Source organism: Hyperoodon ampullatus, assembly GCF_949752795.1.
Source record: "Hyperoodon ampullatus genome assembly, chromosome: 4".
Lineage (NCBI taxonomy): Eukaryota > Metazoa > Chordata > Mammalia > Artiodactyla > Ziphiidae > Hyperoodon > Hyperoodon ampullatus.
The window spans coordinates 113,925,147-113,945,131 of record NC_136917.1 but is presented as its reverse complement, the minus strand read 5'-3'; the positions used below and the strand labels follow the sequence as shown (position 1 = coordinate 113,945,131).

Below are 19,985 nucleotides of genomic sequence, written 5' to 3'. Positions count from 1 at the left end.
ACTGAGCCCACGTGCCACAACTACTGAAGCCCACGCGCCTAGAGCCCGTGCTCCACAACAAGAGAAGCCACCGCAACGAGAAGCCCATGCACCACCATGAAGAGTAGCCCCCACTCACCACAGCTAGAGAGAAAGCCGGTGCGCAGCAACGAAGACCCAACGCAGCCAAAAATAAATAAATTAATTTTTAAAAAGAGAAAGAAAAGTACCAAGCAAGCATCTTTTCTATTCCTTGGTAAATTACTCCTTTCTAAGTTTGGATCAGCTTCCAACATTGTATCCTTTGTACTTTCAATGTTGTGAATTATCTCCTGGAGTTCCTCTAATGTGAAGATTTTTGGCAGCATCACTTCCTCTGGCATACCTTCGGCCTTTTCATCACAACTATTTTCCTCATTTATGTTGATATCTTGCCTTACTGAAGTTCCTCAAGCTACATATTTAGAGTCTCTCAAAAAGGGGCAGTGTCACCATTCCCACAGTCAGCTATTTCTCTATAACTCCAGCTACATTCTACCTGAATTTCATTTCTAGTGTTATTTTCATTTCCTTGCTGCATTTTAATCTTTGTTGACCAAATCCCTCTTTTAATTAACCATTTTTATAAAATGTTAAGTGGGCTTCTCACTGGGAAACAAGTAGGGACCACTACTGTATGCTTCGCAGTCTATACACAAACTGAATAATATACACAGCGACCAATCACTAAAAATAACTTTGAAAGAAGTAACATGACTGGTCACTGATCATGATGCACATTTGTTATATACATAGTGAGTTGTGGACTGAAGAGTTAGTGATGAAGTTTGTACATTATGCAATTACTAAGTTAATATACCACGATATCTGAAATTTGAACCGTCTTGTTAGGGGGCTGGTGTTATTTAACTAAACTGTGGTAACTGAAATTCAAATATCAAAGTCATGCAAAGCAAGAACTACCTGATTCTCAAACTACAGACTCTCAAACTCTCACATGGTGGCATTGTCTGCTGGAAAACAATATTGTTTCAGTTGTGTTTACACCCTACTACAGTAGAGTTTATTTGTGCAATTATGCAAATTTACTACATTTTGACCTTATACAAAAATTTCTGGAAAACAAAATCAGCAGTGGTGGTGAAAAATGCATAGTAAGAATAAGAAAGGTTTTATGAATTTAATTCCAGTGAGACGAGCAGAACTCTTTAGCAAAAAAAGAGTGAGACCAACACAAGTTACAAAACTACATAAGATTTTATATATAATCAGAAATTGCGTTATATTTAGTTCTCTGACAATGGAACCCTCTACATAATAACATATCAGTCCACTGTTTGAATTTTACATTACAACTTAAACTAGAGAAATGCTCTTACATTTACTAGTATTCATTAGAAGTTCTACACTGATAAATTGAATAAAGCATTTCTATTGGTAGTAATGGAATTTGAAAATCAGAAGCATGCTCACAATTTTTAGGTCATAGAATGACCAAAAAAAATACTTTAGCTCATTAGTATCCCTCTTTGTAGGAAGTCAAAATATTGTTGTATGTAATCTTATTTTGTCTTCAAACTGATTAGCACTCTCTGACAGAAGAAATACCTTAATATTAGAGATACAGAAATTAAAAAACAGAAAAAACAGAATAGGAACTCAAGTTTCTGAATTTTGTCACTTCATTACTTCCTCCAAAACATTTTAGACAGGAAATTTTAAGTTAATAATAAAGGGTAGATTTGGTATTTAACGTATTTTTAATATATATTTTTAATATATCACTACTTGTCATTTATCCAAAAGTCGAAATGATCTACTCTTTTACCTACCCCAACAATCCGTTTCATAGCATCCAATTTAGCAGAATCTTTGTTGCTCTCTAACATTTGCTTTAGATCTTCATTCCTATACAAAAGAAAAAATTACATATTTAGATTTTTACATTACACAGGTATTAAAACATGTAATTTTAATAATATAAGAATTAGAAATAACCTGATGCACAATGTTATATAACTACTTTGTTATTTATAATTAAATATATATTTTTCATCTAACTCTACCAAATAATATCAAAGTACTATGTTGTCACAAAGCCCATCAATAAAATAAAAATATAGAACTGTACCTCAATTCTGGGCAAAATATCAACAATCAGAGGCATACAGATTCTCTCATCCCAAAATTTCTCTTGTATAATCATCAGAAAAAAAGAGATAATTAAAATTCTTGAATCAGCACTAAAATATTTTCATAAGCCAAAATGTAAGATCTTTCAGGACTTCCCTGGCGGTCTAATGGTTAAGACTTCGCCTTCCAATGCAGGGGGTGCAGGTTCCATCCCTGGTGGGGGAGTTAAGATCCCACATGTCTCGGGACCAAAAAACCAAAACATAAAACAGAAGCAATATTGTAACAAATTCAATAAAGACTTAAAAAAAAAATGGTCCACATCTTTAAAGAAAAAAAAAAAAAGAACCAATAGCAGTTATTTCTGCTTAATATGACTTCCCCCAAATAAACTGTTACTCAAAATAGAAATGCAAAGAATTCCCTATAACAGAAAAAAAAAAAAGTAAGAACTTTCTTCAGAATATGTCAAGAAAGAGCACCAAATGAAGAAAAGCTATGTGTCATTCACACATCCTTTTTTCTTCCTAGCTCGCAAAAAGAAAAAAACATAAATCTGTAGGGAAACCCACATCAATACTCCCTAATTCAAAGAATTAAGTTAAGGCAATTTTAACATGTAAATGAGAGGATGAGGTAATGAACCAGAGCAGTTAGTGATAAGGATGAAAATGTAGGACAGATTTAGGAACTTCTTGGAAGTTGAAATCAGTGGGATGCAGTGACTGAATGTAAAGGATAAGACAGGCACTCAATAAGGATGCCCCCATTCCCAGCTTGGATGACCAAGCAGATGTTGATGTTACCAAGTAAGATAACTTTGCTGAAGTGGTAGACATTTTCTCCTTTCCAAAGCTGCTTGCTATACAAACATCCTTAAAAGATAATTTAGAACAAAAACAATCAATGCCTTCATATAGAAGGGCTGCAAAAAGGAGAAAAACCCACACAGAATTGCCTCCCAATATTTTTTTTTGGGCTTACAACTGACCTGCTCCTATTCTTCAAAGTGAGCGTTCCCCCCAGCAATTACAAAATCCCTCCCAGCAAAAAAAAAAAAATTCATAATTTGTAATATCTAATCATTTTTCCTTCAACACAGAAAAACAGAATTTTTTAAAGTTATTATATAGCTAGACAAAGAGTTCTTAGACTTGACACCAAAAGCACAGTCCATAAAAGGGAACACTGATTAATTTCATCAAAATTTAAAACTTGTTCCAGGGAATTCTCTCTTAAGAAGAAGAAAAAAACAAATTACAGACTGGCAGAAAATGTTTGTAACCACATATATGCAAAAGACTAGTATCCAAAATATAAAAAGAACTCCCAAAACTCAACAGTAAAAAACAACCAATTCAATTAGAAAAGGGGCAGAACACATTGTTACAGACTGAATTGGTGCCTCCCCAAAGTTCACATGCTGAAGCCCTGACCCTCAATGTGACGTTATGTGGAAACAGGGCCTTTAAAAAGAGGTAGCTAACATTAAATGAGGTCATAAGGATGGGATTCTAATCCAAAAGGACTGGTGTCCTAAGACAGAGAGTGGTGCACATGCACAGAAAAAAGGCCTTGTGAGAATACAGTGAGAAGACAGTCACCTGCAAGGCAAGGAGAGAGGCCTCATGAGAAAACAAACTTGCCAACATCTTGATCTTGGACTTCCAGCCTCCCGGAAGAACTGTGAGAAACTATGAGAAATAAATTTAAGCCATCCAGTCTAAGGTATTTTGTTATGGCAGCCTTAACAAACTATTACAGATTCTGGTAACAAGAAGTGAAGTGTTCTTGTAATAAATACCTAAAAACGTGGAAGTGGCTTTGGAACTGGGCAACAGGTAGAGGCTGGAACAGCTCTGAAGTGCATGTTTGTTTTTTTTTAAACATGCCTTGAAGAGACTGTTGGTAAATATATGGAGTTAAAGGTGATTCTGATGAGATCTCAGATGGAAATGAGGAACGTATTACTGGAAACTGGAGCAAAGGCAATCCTTATTATAAAGTGAAAAGAACTTGGTCCAACTATGTTCCAGTGTTTTGTGGAAAACAGAAGTTAAAAGTGATGAACTTGAATATTTAGCTGAGGAGATTTCTAAGCAAAGTGTGGAAGTCACAGCCTGGTTTCTCCTACTGCTTACAGTAAAATGAGAAAGAAAGATAAATTGAAGGAATTGTTAAGCAAAAAAGGAACTAGAACTTGAAGATTTGGAAAAAATCTCAGCTTATCCATGTTGCAAAAATCAAGCAAGTGTCTTCAGAAGAGAACACCAGAGAACACTGAAAAATCATTTGATAATGAAATCACGGATGCCCCTCATGGATTTAATCAGACATCTCAGCTGAAACCAGGAATAGAGATGGGATTATACCAGCAGAGACACTACCAGTTTGGACTAAAAGGAAGAGTTGGGACAAAACAAAGGAAAGCTGGATTCTACAGGACAGGACAATGTGAGGACACAGAGAGAAGACAGCCATCTGCAAGCCAAGGAGAGAGGCTTCAGAATAAATCAAAACTGCCAACACCTTGATCTTGAGTCCCAGATTCAAATGTGAGAAATAATGTCTGTTGATCAAGCTACTCAATCTGTGCTATTTGTTATGGCAGGCCTAGTAAACTAATACAGACATCAACAAACAACTCACTGAAGGAGATAAACAAATGGCAAAAAGCACATGAAAAGATATTCAACATAATTAGCCATTAGCAAATTAAAACCACAGAAAGATATCACGTATGAGAATGGCTCACTTAAATAAAATAGTGGCAACACCAAATGATAGTGAGGATGTGGAAGAACTGGATTGCTCACATACTGCTAGTGGGCATTGTAAAAGTTATAGCCACACTGGCAGTTTAGCAGTTTCTTATAGAACTAAACCTGCAATTACCATACAAGCCAGTAATTGCACTCTTGAGCATTTATCCCCAGGAAATGTTAAATTTATACTCACGCAAATATCTGTATTCAAGTATTCATAGCAGCTTCATTCCTACTAGCCAAAATGGAAAAAAAACCCTTCTGGAAACAACCCAGATGCCCTTCAGTCAGTGGATGGTTCAACAAACTGTGGTACACCCACAGCATGGAATACCACTCAGCAGTAAAATGAAACAAGCTGTTGACAACTCAACAACTCTGATTAATCTCCACAGAAGCATACTGAGTGAAAAAAATTAATCCTAAAAGGTTACATACTGTATTACTCCATTTATACAACATTCTTGAAATAACAAAATTATAGAAATGGACAAAGATTAGTGGTTGCTGAGGGTAAGGACAAGAAGCGGGAAGTGTGGATATAAAAATATAACACAAGAGATCCCTATGGTGATGAAACTGTTTTATCTTTACCTTTGAGGTGGCTACATGAAACTAGAGATGTGATTAAATGGGAACAGAATACCACCCCAACACACACACACAAATAAGTACAAGTAAAACTGGAGAAATCTGAACAAGACTGGTGAAGTATGTCAATGTAAACATCTTGGTTGTGATATGGTACTATAGTTTATCATTGAAGGAAACTGAGTAAGGGGCACACAGGATCTCTCTGTATTATTTTTTATACCTGCATATGAATCTACAATTATCTCAAAATCAAAAGTTTAATTAGAAAAAAGTTATATGACAATTACAACTCATTTATAAGAAGAGAAGCCTATTTTAAAAAACGGTCAAAAAATTTGAACAGATATTTCACAAAGTAAGATTAGGAAGACCACTAAGTACATGAAAAGATACTTAAGGTCATTAACTATCAGAAAATGCAAATTAAATGAGATAGCATTACACACCCATGAGAATAGATGAAAGACAATGATAATAACAAATGTTGCCAAGACTATGGAGCAACTAGAACTCTCACACGCTGCCAGTAGCAACATAAAACAGTACAACCACTTTGGAAAACTGGAAGTTTCTTACAGATTTAAACATAAATCTACTATGTGATCCAGTCATTCCACTTCCCAGAGAAATAAAAACATATTTCCACATAATAACTTAAATGAATATTCATAGCAGCTTTATACATATTAAAAAACTAGAAACAATCTCAATGTCGATCAGCATAATGTGATTTAGCCATACACTGGAATACAACCCAGCAATGAAAAAGAAATAACCATTGATACATGCAACAAGATGGATGAATTCTCAAAATCATTATGAGTGAAAGACAAAAGAGCATAATTTAACTCATTTAAAGTTCTAGAAAATGCAAACTAATCTGTAGTGATAAAACCAAGATCAGTGGTATCATAGGCAAAAGGAAAAACGGACATGAAAAGGACATTAAAAAATTTCTTATTCCATAAGAAGATGGAAATGTTCTGTATCTTCTTAACTGTGATGGTGATTTTACAGGTGTATACATCTGTCAAAACTCATCTAATTATAATCTTTAGGTGGGTAATTTGTCGTATGCAAACTATACCTCCATAAAAATGATATTAAAAAGTTTCACAGGGCTTCCCTGGTGGCGCAGTGGTTGAGAGTCCACCTGCTGATGCAGGGGACACGGGTTCGTGCCCCGGTCCAGGAAGATCCCACATGCTGCAGAGTGGCTGGGCCCATGAGCCATGGCCGCTGAGCCTGCGCGTCCGGAGCCTGTGCTCCGCAACAGGAGAGGCCACAACAGTGAGAGGCCCACGTACCACAAAAAAAAAAAAAAAAAAAGTTTCACAGTATTTTATTCACATGCTGTGAATAAGACACTAGTCCTCCAAAACAAGACCAGAAGTCATATATCTATTTCTGAGAAATACATTATTAAGGATGAGATAAGCCACATTTTCATACTCTGAAATTAGAGTATCACATTTAAGCTTCAAGCTTAACTCAAGAATTTATTTACTTATTTATTTATTTATTTATTTCTACAGGTTTTTTCTTTAATGTTTTGGTTTATTTTATTTATTTACTTTTGGCTGCACTGCATCTTCATTGCTGTGCGTGGGCTTTCTCTCTAGCTGTGGTGAGCGGGGATTACTCTTCGTTGTGGTGCACGGGCTTCTCATTGCGGTGGCTTCCCTTGTTGTGGAGCACAGGCTCTAGGCGTGCAGGCTTCAGTAGTTGTGGCACACAGGCTCAGTAGTTGTGGCTCATGGGCTCTAGAGCACAGGCTCAGTAGTTGTGGTGCACGGGCTTAGCTGTTCTGCACCATGTGGGATCTTCCCGGACCAGGGATTGAACCCATGTCCCCTGCATTGGCAGGCGGATTCTTAACCACTACACCACCAGGGAAGTCCCTTATTTAAGAATTTAAATCACTGAATTTTATTTTAGGACATCAAGGGAAAATTCTCTTAAATGACTATAAGAAAATTGATAAGAAACTAAGACTGTAGTATTACCAACAATAATTAACTACTTGTACTAGTTATTAGTTTATGATTAGCAATTTTTAATAGTTTCTACAACAAACTCTCCAGAAAAGAGATTTAAAAATTTACTCCACACAGCTCCTTCATGCAATATGGTTCAAGCACGCGTGCACGCGCACGCACACACACACACACACACAAAAGTATCAGAAGCCCTTTCATCTCAGCTTAAGCTTAAAAGTAGGTGACAAGAACTTCCTTAACTACTCCAAATAGACAGCCTTGACAAAAAAGCTTTACTTTGTACATTTTACAAATTTAGGCCTAATGTAGGCAAGTAAGCACTTACCAATAATGAATGACTGATCATGAGTTATTATGGGCTGAGTTGTGTCCCTTCCGAAATTCCTATGTTAAAATCCTAACCCCCAATACCACAGAATATGAATGTATTTGTAGATACAGTCTTAAAAAAGGTCATTAAATTAAAATAAGGTCAACATGGGTTGGCCCTAATCCAATAGGACTGATTTTTTACAAGAAGAGCAGATTAGGACAGATACACAAAGACAAAAAGATGATCATGTGAGGGCACAGCAAGAAGGTGGCTATCTGCAAGCCAGGGAGAGAAGCCTCAGAGGAAACTAAATCTGCCAAAACCTTGATCTTAGATTTCTAGTCTCCAGAATCCAGGGAAAATATACTTCTGTTAATTACGCCACCAAGTCTGTGGCATTTTGTTATGGCAGTACTAGCAAAGTAACATATAAGTTAAATGTTTCAAACTGTCATGGCAGTAAAAAATAAATAAATAAACAAATGGAAGCTAAGTATATTTTTCCCAAAAAGATTAAAGCCAATGGGATTTACTAAGAAAAAAATTTCCCTTTCTTTCCAAGCAGCTCATAAAATTAAATGCAATGGTGACCACTAGCAGGACACAAAAATAATTAAATAATTACAATAACTACTTTCCTCTAATTAAAAATACAGCTAGAAAATATATAAATAGTAAGACAGGAACATATAAGAACTACATCCGAGGATATACATCTACCAAATATAAAATACTGTAACTGTTCTCTGTAATGAATTCAGAATGCCTTCTTAAAACTTCTTGTTCTTTCACATTGCATTATTAACTGAAAAGGAACAAAAATCAATAAAACCACAAATGAGGTTTTTTCCCTTCTAATTTTTGTTGTTTTCCTTACTGACCATGTAGACTTTTACGAATGAAAAACAAAAACCTAAATGAAACTTTTAAAAACTCTGGAGGAATAAGAAAGTGAAAAAAAGCTGAAGTAATTAGATAAGAAGTAAATAGAATGAAAATGTAACCACACATATACATGTCCAAAAAAGAAAGAAAATTCATTTTCTCATGTCTGATCCCTTTTTTCCCCAAGAGTGTTCCACCAATCTTCTCCACCAATGTTATCTGGAGAGAGCAGTGAGCAATGAAGAATAATGCAGTGTCAATTTTTAGGACATTCCAACCTCTAACCCCAGGTGCAATCGTGTTCATGGCCTAACGGAAACTTGGTTTGTTCCTCTAAAGCTCGAGATGCCACAGTCCCCTTCCCAACCACCTTTAGGTCCTGACCCGCTCTCTCAAACTAAACACAAGAAAACACGAATTCAATATTAAAGCCAAAGGTTTTGCTCTTCATGTTTAACAGAAAAGACGGTCTTCAAAACCAATACAAATATCTTTTGTGTTAACTCACGTAGAGAGCTAATAACTTTGAGGTTCAGAGAAAAGAGACAAGAAAATCCTAGGCACTGTTTCAAACTGATGTAATAGTCAACTTCTCAGATATGTCATAAATACCTACTGAAAATTCTGACATAAATTACATATCTCTTCACAAATTCCTCTCTGCTTGTCACCAAAACAGCAAAGATTGGGGAGAAGTTAATACCATAACACCTAGTTTACCCTCAAAATATGTTCACTTGTATTGAGCCATTTTAGGTCTATCTCCTTCATTATATGGATTCAAATATGGCCTATTAATATGTATTACTACATTAATCTTAGAAATTGAGAAATTCTTTTTGCTAAACATCAGAAGAGTTGATTCAAAATAATGCTGAATTAGTAATATTTTCATTCACTCTTTACCAAAAACCAATGTGTTTCAAATATTGTTTTTTAATTTACTTAGTTCTTCATTTACCTATTTATCTGTAGCTATCCAGCTTTGAACATTAAAATACCAACTTTATTTTTACATAAGTGACATCTTGTGGTGTTAAGTGGTATAACTTTTCCTTTCATGATCAAAATATGCCTTTTTTTATAGTTTCAATGACCAGAGAAAAATATGTAACCGGAAGGTTAAAGGAAATCTTACTATTACCAAGAAGTCACTTTTATTTCAGTACCGTATAAAACAGCAACTATAATCAAAAAGCAAATTTTTACCAGTTACCTTTCAGAATTTAAGAAGTCGCAGGGTTTTTACATTGTATAAGTTACCTCTTTTAAAAAATACCTGTAATTCATAACTCATTAAAACCTTCTACTCCTTTGAAAAGCAGTGTAAATTAAGGGGAATATTAACACTATGTAGCACTGTACACTCTCTCAGTGCTTCTCCAAGTATGATCTGAGAAAGACTGGTCCAAGAACCATTGCCAATCCACAAATTTTTGTTACTAATCCATAAGGAAATATAAAAAGAAACTGAGAGCAAGCACTTAGAGCAATTCAACAGTGTAATTTTATATTTTTGAATCTAATAGAAAATTGGGGCTTGCATTTTTTTTTCCATTTCGTTTTTCTAGCAATTTATTTTTTTATTCTATTTTACATAAGTATCCATCCATAATGGATTGGAAATTTTTTTTAAAAAGGCCCTTCACCAGTTTGAGAGCACTGAACTACACAATTACTTCCTTCTCCCTCAAAAGAATCACCAAAATTTGTGTACTACAGAAAGCAACACCTGAAATTTAAGTCCAGGAATGATGGATTAAGAAAAGTGATAAGGAAGAGTGATTTACAATTGGAGGTACATCCCCAAAAGGATGCATCAAAATCTATGAAAAGGGGAGGGCTGGATCTTTCTTAAGCCCTACCAAAAAATTCTAAAACATGGGCACCTCTTCATGCTTTGAGAACTACTCAAATGAAAGATGCTTCTACTCCAAGAGGTCCACTGTATACATGAATAGGTATGCAGAAAAAAAAAAAAGCTGGGAATAAGAGAATTTACTTTTTTCTAGCGTTATGCATCTAAAGGAACTGGCCTTCATAATTAGTTTACGTGCACAAGGTGAAGGCTTAGTAACTTTCAGTTCATTTAGGGCCTATACGTACGTCCCTTGCATGACGCTCAGAACCTTATGCAGTTTTTGGCACAAAGTATTCATTTAATAAATACAAGAGTGAATAAAACCAGAAAACTCTATCTACCTAATCATCCATCTATTAACCCTCTAAAAGGAGAAACCATAAATTATCCAAGTAAATATGAACTTTTCCTCCTACAGTGTTCACAAAACTAAAGAAAGAATAGTCTACAATTGCTATCACAACATCCTCAACCCTTGGTAATCTTTTTCTCTTACTCCTCTATTAAAACTTCTCTCACAAAAGTAACAAATAATTTCCTTACTTAAAAATCCAATGCAAAAATCTCATGAGTACTTTTTTTGGCTTTTTCTCACTTTTTAAAAAACATTTTTATTGGAGTATAGTTGCTTTACAACATTGTGTTAGTTTCTACTGTACAGCAAAGGGAATCAGCTATACGTATACATATATCCCCTCTTTTTTGGATTTCCTTCCCATTTAGCTCACCACAGAGCACTGAGTAGAGTTCCCTGTGCTATACAGTAGGTTCTCATTAGTTATCTATTTTATACATAGTATCAATAGTATATATATGTCAATCCCAAGCTCCCAATTCATCCCACCCACCCCTCTTTCCCCCTTGGTATCCATAGGTTTGTTTTCTATGTCTGTGTCTCTATTTCTGCTTTGTAAATAAGATTGTCTATACCAATTTTTTCAGATTCCACATATATGCGTTAATATATGCTATTTGGGGACTTCCCTGGTGGCGCAGTGGTTAACAATCCACCTACCAATGCAGGGGACACGGGTTCGAGCCCTGGTCTGAGAAGATCCCACATGCCGTGGAGCAACTAAGCCCATGTGCCACAACTACTGAGCCTGTGCTCTAGAGGTGGCAAGCCACAACTACTGAGCCCATGTACCACAACTACTGAAGCCCACACACCTAGAGCCCGTGCTCCACAAGAGAAGCCACCACAGTGAGAAGCCCACACACAATAAAAAGTAGCCCCCACTCGCCGCAACTAGAGAAAGCCCACGCGCAGCAATGAAGACCCCACAGAGGCAAAAATAATAAATAAATAAATAAATTTATTTTAAAATATATATATATATATATATACGATATTTGTTTTCCTCTTTCTGACTTACTTCACTCTGTATGACAGTCTCTAGGTCCACCCATGTCTCTACAAATGACCCAATTTCGTTCCTTTTTATGGCTGAGTAACATTCCATTGTATATATGTGCCACATCTTCTTTATCCATTCCCCTGTTTCATGAATACGTTTAGATTATTTGATATAATTGACCACTACTCTTCCATCTTTAAATTCCCTACCTTAGATTCTGTAATTCTCTATTCTCATTTGGTTCTCATTTGCATTTGTGACACACAAATGAGAAAAAAATGGCAAAAATCCTTGCCCTTGTAGAGTTTTCATTTAGTAAGTAAAAAAACAAACATAATAAAAAAGTAAATTTTACAGTCATGAGATGATATGAGGGAAAAATAAAGCAAAGGGAGAGAGAATGCAGGAGGGAAAGGAGGAGGTAATTTTATACAGGGTGGTCAGCATAGGCTAAATAAAGAGACATCTGAACAAAGATTTGCAAGTGAGGTAGTCAGCCAGTCAGATACTGGAGGGGAGGAACAGGGAGGAAGAGCACTCTAGGCAGAGACGATGAAGGAGGGTAAATAATACTAAAGGCTTTGGTGTTTACTCTGAATGAAGTCAGGAACCAGTGGAGGGTTCTGAATAGAGGAGTCATAATCTAATACACATACAGAATCATTCTGGCTGTTATGTTTCAAATACACTGTAGAGACTTCCAGATCTGCCCATGGTGTTGTAGCTTGTAAGATACTAAGCCTGCCACAGAAAATGACTATAAAAGCTGGAAAAAACAAAGTAATTTATTTGATCTCCGGAGAGATCAACCCATGCAGGCGGGACTTAAGGGGCCAAGATCCTGGAAAGAAAAGAAGCACACAAAGTGCACTTTTTATTCACATCAGCTTTTTTTCCCTGACTGCATTTCCCCAACTGCTATCTGAGAGAATAGAACCCAAGGAGAAATGACAGTTTTAAAAGACTGAGGACACAAATGTTAAAGTTTGGGGTTACCAAAGGCACTGGAACTTGAAGGGCAAAATTACAGAGGAGGGAATCAGTGAAAAGGTACACAAAAATCTGTGTACAAACTCCCTTCAAGTAGTTGACTACATTTTCACAGGGCAAGATTCTGGGAAATCCAGCAGAAAACAACAGCAGCTGGGAGATTAAATACCTGAGCAGAGATTTCAGGAGCCACACATTGCTGGGAAGAGAAGTTGGAAATCAAGTCTCCCAAGTAGAGAGGCACTGGTAAATACCCTGGCCTTTCAGTTAAGACCACAGAAGGGCCACAACTGAAAAGTAAGGATATTCCCTAGGAGTATAAGAAAAATTGAAATAGACAAGACCTTTAAAAGCCTAAAATTGAGCTTAAACAGGATCAAAGTTATCTGCTAGAACTCTATCTACCTATCAGAAAAAAAAAACACAACTCTCTTTGGAAGAAGACAGCATCCAGAGACTCGTCAGTGTTCTTATCTTAATTATCTAGCATCTGATCAAAACTTAAGAGACGGGCTAAAAACAGGAACAAATGACAAGAGAGAGATAAGGAGGGAAGGAGGGAGGGAGGAAGGGAGGAAGGAAAGAAGGAAGGAGAGAAGGAGAGAAGGGAGAGAAAGAGAACAAAAGGAAGAGAAACAGATCCATGGGTAATTCAGATACTACAGTTATCAGATAGCGACTTTAAAATAACTACAGTTAATATGGTCAGGAAAATACAGGAAAAGATGGACAAAAGAGACAAAATGATAAAGAATGTCATTAAAGTAGTAGAATCTATACAAAATAATAAATATTCAGAAATGAAAAGTACAGTTTATGAAATTAGAACTCACTAGATAGGTTTAACAGCAGACTAGAAATAGCAGAAGATAGGACTATTGAATGTGAAGGCAGGTCAAGAGAAATTATACAATTTGAAGCACCAAGAAATAAAAGAATGGAAAACACCAAACAGCACATCAGAGACACGTAGAATATGGTCAAAATATCTAACATACTTTAAATTAGAGTCCTAAAAAGAGAAGGGAGAGAGAAAGAATGGGACAAAAGCAACATTTCAAAAGTTAATGGCTAAGGGCTTCCCTGGTGGTGCAGTAGTTAAGAATCCGCCTGCCAATGCAGGGGACACGGGTTCGAGCCCAGGTCCAGGATGATCCCACATGCCACGGAGCAACTAAGCCCGTGTGCCACAACTACTAGGCATATGCTCTAGAGCCCGCAAGTCACAATTACCGAGCCCACATGCCACAACTACTGAAGCCCACTCACCGAGCCTGTGCTCCTCAACAAGAGAAGCCACCGCAATGAGAAGCCCGTGCACCGCAATGAAGAGTAGCCCCCACTCGCTGCAACTAGAGAAAGGCTGTGCACAGCAACAAAGACCCAATGCAGCCAAAAATAAATAAATAAGTTTATATTAAAAAAAATTAACAGCTAAGAGTTTTTCCAAACTGATGAAAGATGTAAACCCACATATTTTAAAATCTTAAGAAAACAGGAAAAACATAAAGAAAACTACATGAGGCCTAGCATAGCCAAACTGCTGAAAATCAAAAGACAATGAGAAAAATCTTAAAAGCATGTAAGAAAAAAAGACATTTCCTTAAGGAAAGGGTCAACAAAACTTTTCAGTAAAGGGCCAGATAGTAAATATTTTAGGTATTACAAGAGGCCATACCGTCTCTGATGATTGCAGAGTAAAATCAGCTATGTACAATACATAAATAAATGGGCATGGCTGTGTTCCAATAAAACTTTATTTATACAAATGGGCAAACCATAGTTTGCTAATCCCTGTTTTAAAAGGACCAACAATAATATTGAAAGCCAACTTTTTAACAGACTATATAGAGGCCAGAAGACAATGAAATGACATCTTTTAAAAGCTGAAAGAAAAAAGGCCAACATACCATCTATACCCACTGAAAATACCCTTCAAAACTGAAGGTGAAAAAACGTGGTTTTCAGACCAATAATTGCTGAGGATCTGCTGCCAGGACATAAAAGGATATGATTTCAAAAGGAAGATAAAATAATTCGAAATTTATATGCAATTTGTATGTATTCTAAATTTATAGCTTCCATCTATAAAGCAAAACCTGATAGAACTAATAGAAGAAAAACATGTATCCACAACCATGACTGGCAATTTTAACACACCTCACTTAGAACAAGCAGGTAAAAAATTCAATAACGATGTAGAAAATCTGAACACAAATAACCAACTTAACCTGACATGCACAGAACTATATCCAACAACTGCAGAATAAACATTCTTTTCGAGTGCACACAGAACATTTACCAAAATAGACTATATGCTGGATAGATCTTAAATTTCAAAGGTCTAAAATCATATAAGGTATGTGGAATCTAACTAAAAATCAATAACAGAAAACTAACTAGAAAATGCTCAGATGTCTGGAAAGATAAGCAACACACTTCAAGTGACCTATGGGCCAAAGAAGAAATCATCAGGGAAATTAGAAAATATTTTGAACTGACTAATAAAACTGCAACATTTCACAACTCATGAGATACGGCGAAAGCAGTACTTAAAGTAAATTTATATTTCTAAATGCAATATAAAAGAAGAAAGATTGAAAATCAATATTCTAAGCTTCCATTTCAGGAAACTAGAAAAAGAATAGCAAATTAAACTCAAAGAACAAGCAAATAAATAAAGGATAAGAGGAGAATTCAATACAATAGAAAGCAAACTACAATAGAGAAAAATCAGCAAAACTAAACGTTGGTATCTTTCAAATAGGTTGTTATGAAGACTTAATGAGATGACTGTAAAGCACTTATCACTGGGCCTAACACATTCATTTATTCAGTATCTACTAGGTTCCATGAACTGTTCTAAGTACTGGGACTTACATTCTAAGTGAGAATGCAGTGGGGTGGGGCAGAGGTGACGGGGAATGACAGAAATGAGTGAAGAAGGAAGGAAGAGGGAGGGAAGGAGGGAAGAGAGAGGGAAAGGGAAGGAAAACATAAAGATAGAAAGACAAAATAAGTACTATTGAAATAATTAAAATAGGGTAACACAATAAAGTAACTCTGGGCAATCACAAAACACCTCTATGGGTAAAGGTGACCAATTAAGCTGAGATCTCAAATGACAAGGAGCCAATCACAGGAATTTTGCAAAGATACTATGGAAGGAATAAACATGGATATATAAAGACCCAAAAGAAGGTCTACAAAGTGTCTATAAATGTAGACTATGGTTGTTTTCTCAAGTACACTAAACACACAATAAATATTAGTTGACAGAATAAATGAACATAGGCTATATGCTAATCGTGTTCCTTAGAGGGATACAGAAAAACTCTTAAGGTTTCACTGGATTCTTATTGGTCATGGGCCCCAATAAAGATTAAAAACTAGGCATATATCTTCCATGTATGCATACCATCTGTGCATGTTTTAAAAACCATAATTCTATACATATATCACAGGAAATCTCCATATTTGTCAAACCCTTTACCAAAACCCTCAACTACTTATCCTGTTGGCAGCCAACAGGAAGTAGATACTACTTTTGCTCAGGATATAAGGAATACCTTCTAGAATGTGACTACTCAACCTTAAAGTTTTAAAGGAAATGTCACAGAGCCACTCAGCTACTTGATTTATAGATGCTGAGACAAAATATTGCTTTGAACAGGCAAATGTTCTTTTTCACTGTTTAAGAGCACCATAAACCAAAGATGCCACTTTCGGTAAAAGATTAAGATTGGGGGAGTCTCAAAAGCCATTAAAAATTGATAAATATAAACACAGAAAATTTTAAAATTTTGCACTAAAAATAACTGTTATAAACTAAGTCAAAAAACAGGTAAAATGAATTTGGGATTCATCTCATAGGAGGGCTAATTTCCTTAAAATACACAGGGCCCTTAACTAATCAATAAGAGCTGATCCAATAGGGAAATGGACAAAGGACATTTGAAAGTATTTCACTGAAAGAATAAACCAATAAATATGAGGGGGAAGACTTAATGCACTGACAATTATAAAGACTCAGTGTAATAACATCTTGCACCTATAAGACTGGCAAATATGAAATTTGATGGTACCCAATATTGGCAAAGGTGTAAGGAAAACAGACTTTACTGTTAGTGGAGGGAGAAAACCTCCACTAAATTACCTTACCTATCTCTAAGGTAATTTAATAAGATCTATCCTAATTAAAATGCAATAAACTTTGACCAACAACTCTATCTGTAGGAATTTTTCCTACAAATAAATTCATACAAATATGCAAAAATTTATGTTGCAGTATTTCTTATACTCAATAAAAAGTGAAATCAATCAATCAAATACTCTTCAAAAAGAGAACTAACTAAATAAAAGTAACACTGGGAAATATTACACGGTAGTTAAAAAGACAAATAGTTTCATATGCTGATATGGACAGGTCTCCAAGATATGTTAAAGGAAAAGCAAAATACATAGAGAATAGGATATGTATTATCATTTAGTTTAAAAAATTTTTTCTAGAAGGATACACAAGAACATTTTCATTGTGGTTATCATGCGGGGTATAGGAATGGGAGATTTAAACACTTTCTCTATTACTAACTAGCCACTAACATGCCTTACATTTATGACATATAATTAACTTATTTAGCCACCTGAAGTGGTACTGCTCTCTAAACACAATTTTTAAGTATACCACCACAGAATTAGGGAACAGCAGAACAAGGAATTAAACTTGAGTCTTGTTTTCAAACCAACATTCTGCCCATTTATCACATTGCTATGAACTTCTAAAGTTGAGTATATTAAGAAAATATTTCAACTTCCAAAAAACAGAAGTCCAGGACCAGATGGCTTCACAGGTGAATTCTATCAAATATTTAGAGAAGAGCTAACACCCATCCTTCTCAAACTCTTACAAAAATTGCAGAGGAAGGAATACTCCCAAACTCATTCTATGAGGCCACCATCACCCCGATACCCAAACCAGAAAAAGATACTACGAAAAAAAGAAAATTACAGACCAATATCACTGATGAATATAGATGCAAAAATCCTCAACAAAATACTAGCAAACAGAATCCAACAACACATTAAAAGGATCATACACCATGATCAGGTGGGATTTATCCCAGGGATGCAAGTATTCTTCAATATACGCAAATCAATCAATGTGATACACCATATTAACAAATTGAAGAATAAAAACCATATGATCATCTCAATAGAGGCAGAAAAAGCTTTTGACAAAATTCAACACCCATTTATGATAAAAACTCTCCAGAAAGTGGGCACAGAGGGAACCTACCTCAACATAAAAGGCCATATACAACAAACCCACAGCCAACATCGTTCTCAATGGTGAAAAACTGAAAGCATTTCCTCTAAGATCAGGAACAAGACAAGGATGTTCATTCTCGCCACTATTATTCAACAGAGTTTTGGAAGTCCTAGCCACAGCAATCAGAGAAGAAAAAGAAATAAAAGGAATACAAATTGGAAAAGAAGAAGTAAAACTGTCACTTTTTGCAGATGACATGATACTTTACATAGAGGATCCTAAAGATGCCACCAGAAAACTACTAGAGCTAATCAATGAATTTGGTAAAGTTGCAGGATACAAAATTAATGCACAGAAATCTCTTGCATTCCTATACGCTAATGATGAAAAATCTGAAAGAGAAATTAAGGAAACACTCCCATTTACCACTGCAACAAAAAGAATAAAACACCTAGGAATAAACCTACCTAAGGAGACAAAAGACCTGTATGCAGAAAACTACAAGACACTGATGAAAGAAATTAAAGATGATACAAACAGATGGAGAGATACACCATGTTCTTGGATTGGAAGAATCAATATTGTGAAAATAACTATACTACCCAAAGCAATCTACAGATTCAATGCAATCCCTATCAAATTACCAGTGGCATTTTTTACAGAACTAGAACAAAAAATTCTTAAAATTTGCATGGAGACACAAAAGACCCCAAATAGCCAAAGCATTCTTGGGGGAAAAAAATGGAGCTGGAGGAATCACACTCCCTGACTTCAGACTATACTACAAAGCTACAGTAATCAAGACAATATGGTACTGGCACAAAAAACAGAAAGATAGATCAATGGAACAGGACACAAAGCCCAGAGGTAAACCCATGCACCTATGGTCAACTAATCTATGACAAAGGAGGCAGGGTATACAGTGGAAAAAAGACAGTCTCTTCAATAAGTGGTGCTGGGGAAACTGGGCAGCTACATGTAAAAGAATGAAATTAGATCACTCCCTAACACCATACACAAAAATAAACTCAAAATGGATTAGCGACCTAAATGTAAGACCTATAAAACTCTTAGAGGAAAATATAGGAAGAAAACTCTTTGATATAAATCACAGCAAGATCTTTTTTGATCCACCTCCTAGAGTAATGGAAATAAAAACAAAAATAAATAAATGGGACCTAATGAAACTTAAAAGCTTTTGCACAGCAAAGGAAACTACAAACAAGATGAAAAAACAACCCTCAGAATGAGAGAAAATATTTGCAAATGAATCAACGGACAAAGGATTTATCTCCAAAATATATAAACAGCTCATGCAGCTCAATATTAAAAAACAAACCCAATAAAAAAATGGGCAGAAGACCTAACTAGACATTTCTCCAAAGAAGACATACAGATGACCATAAAGCACATGAAAAGCTGCTCAACATCACTAATTATTAGAGAAATGGACATCAAAACTACAATGAGGTATCACCTCACACCAGTTAGAATGGGCATCATCAGAAAATCTACAAACAACAAATGCTGGAGAGGCTGTGGAGAAAAGGGAACCCTCTTGCACTGTTGGTGGGAATGTAAATTGATACAGCCACTATGGAGAACAGTATGGAGGTTCCTTAAAAAACTAAAAATAGAATTACCATACTACCCAGCAATCCCACTACTGGGCATATACCCAGAGAAAACCATAATTCAAAAAGATAGGGCTTCCCTGGTGGCGCAGTGGTTGAGAGTCCGCCTGCCAATGCAGGGGACACGGGTTCGTGCCCCGGTCTGGGAAGATCCCACATGCCGCGGAGCGGCTAGGCCCGTGAGCCATGGCTGCTGGGCCTGCG

The 19,985-nt window shown here is 35.9% G+C and overlaps 1 protein-coding gene across 2 annotated transcripts in view; it reads right to left on the bottom strand.

The window, feature by feature from the left end:
• AP3B1 (adaptor related protein complex 3 subunit beta 1) overlaps window positions 1-19,985 on the bottom strand; it is a gene marked incomplete at both ends in the record, with an annotated part of 275,647 nt that overhangs the window by 239,350 nt on the left and 16,312 nt on the right. For both annotated transcript variants that reach the window (XM_079703244.1, XM_079703245.1), the window contains one exon: window positions 1,812-1,887. In XM_079703244.1, the coding sequence (XP_079559370.1) occupies window positions 1,812-1,887 (76 nt within the window). The remainder of the gene's footprint in view (window positions 1-1,811; window positions 1,888-19,985) is intronic.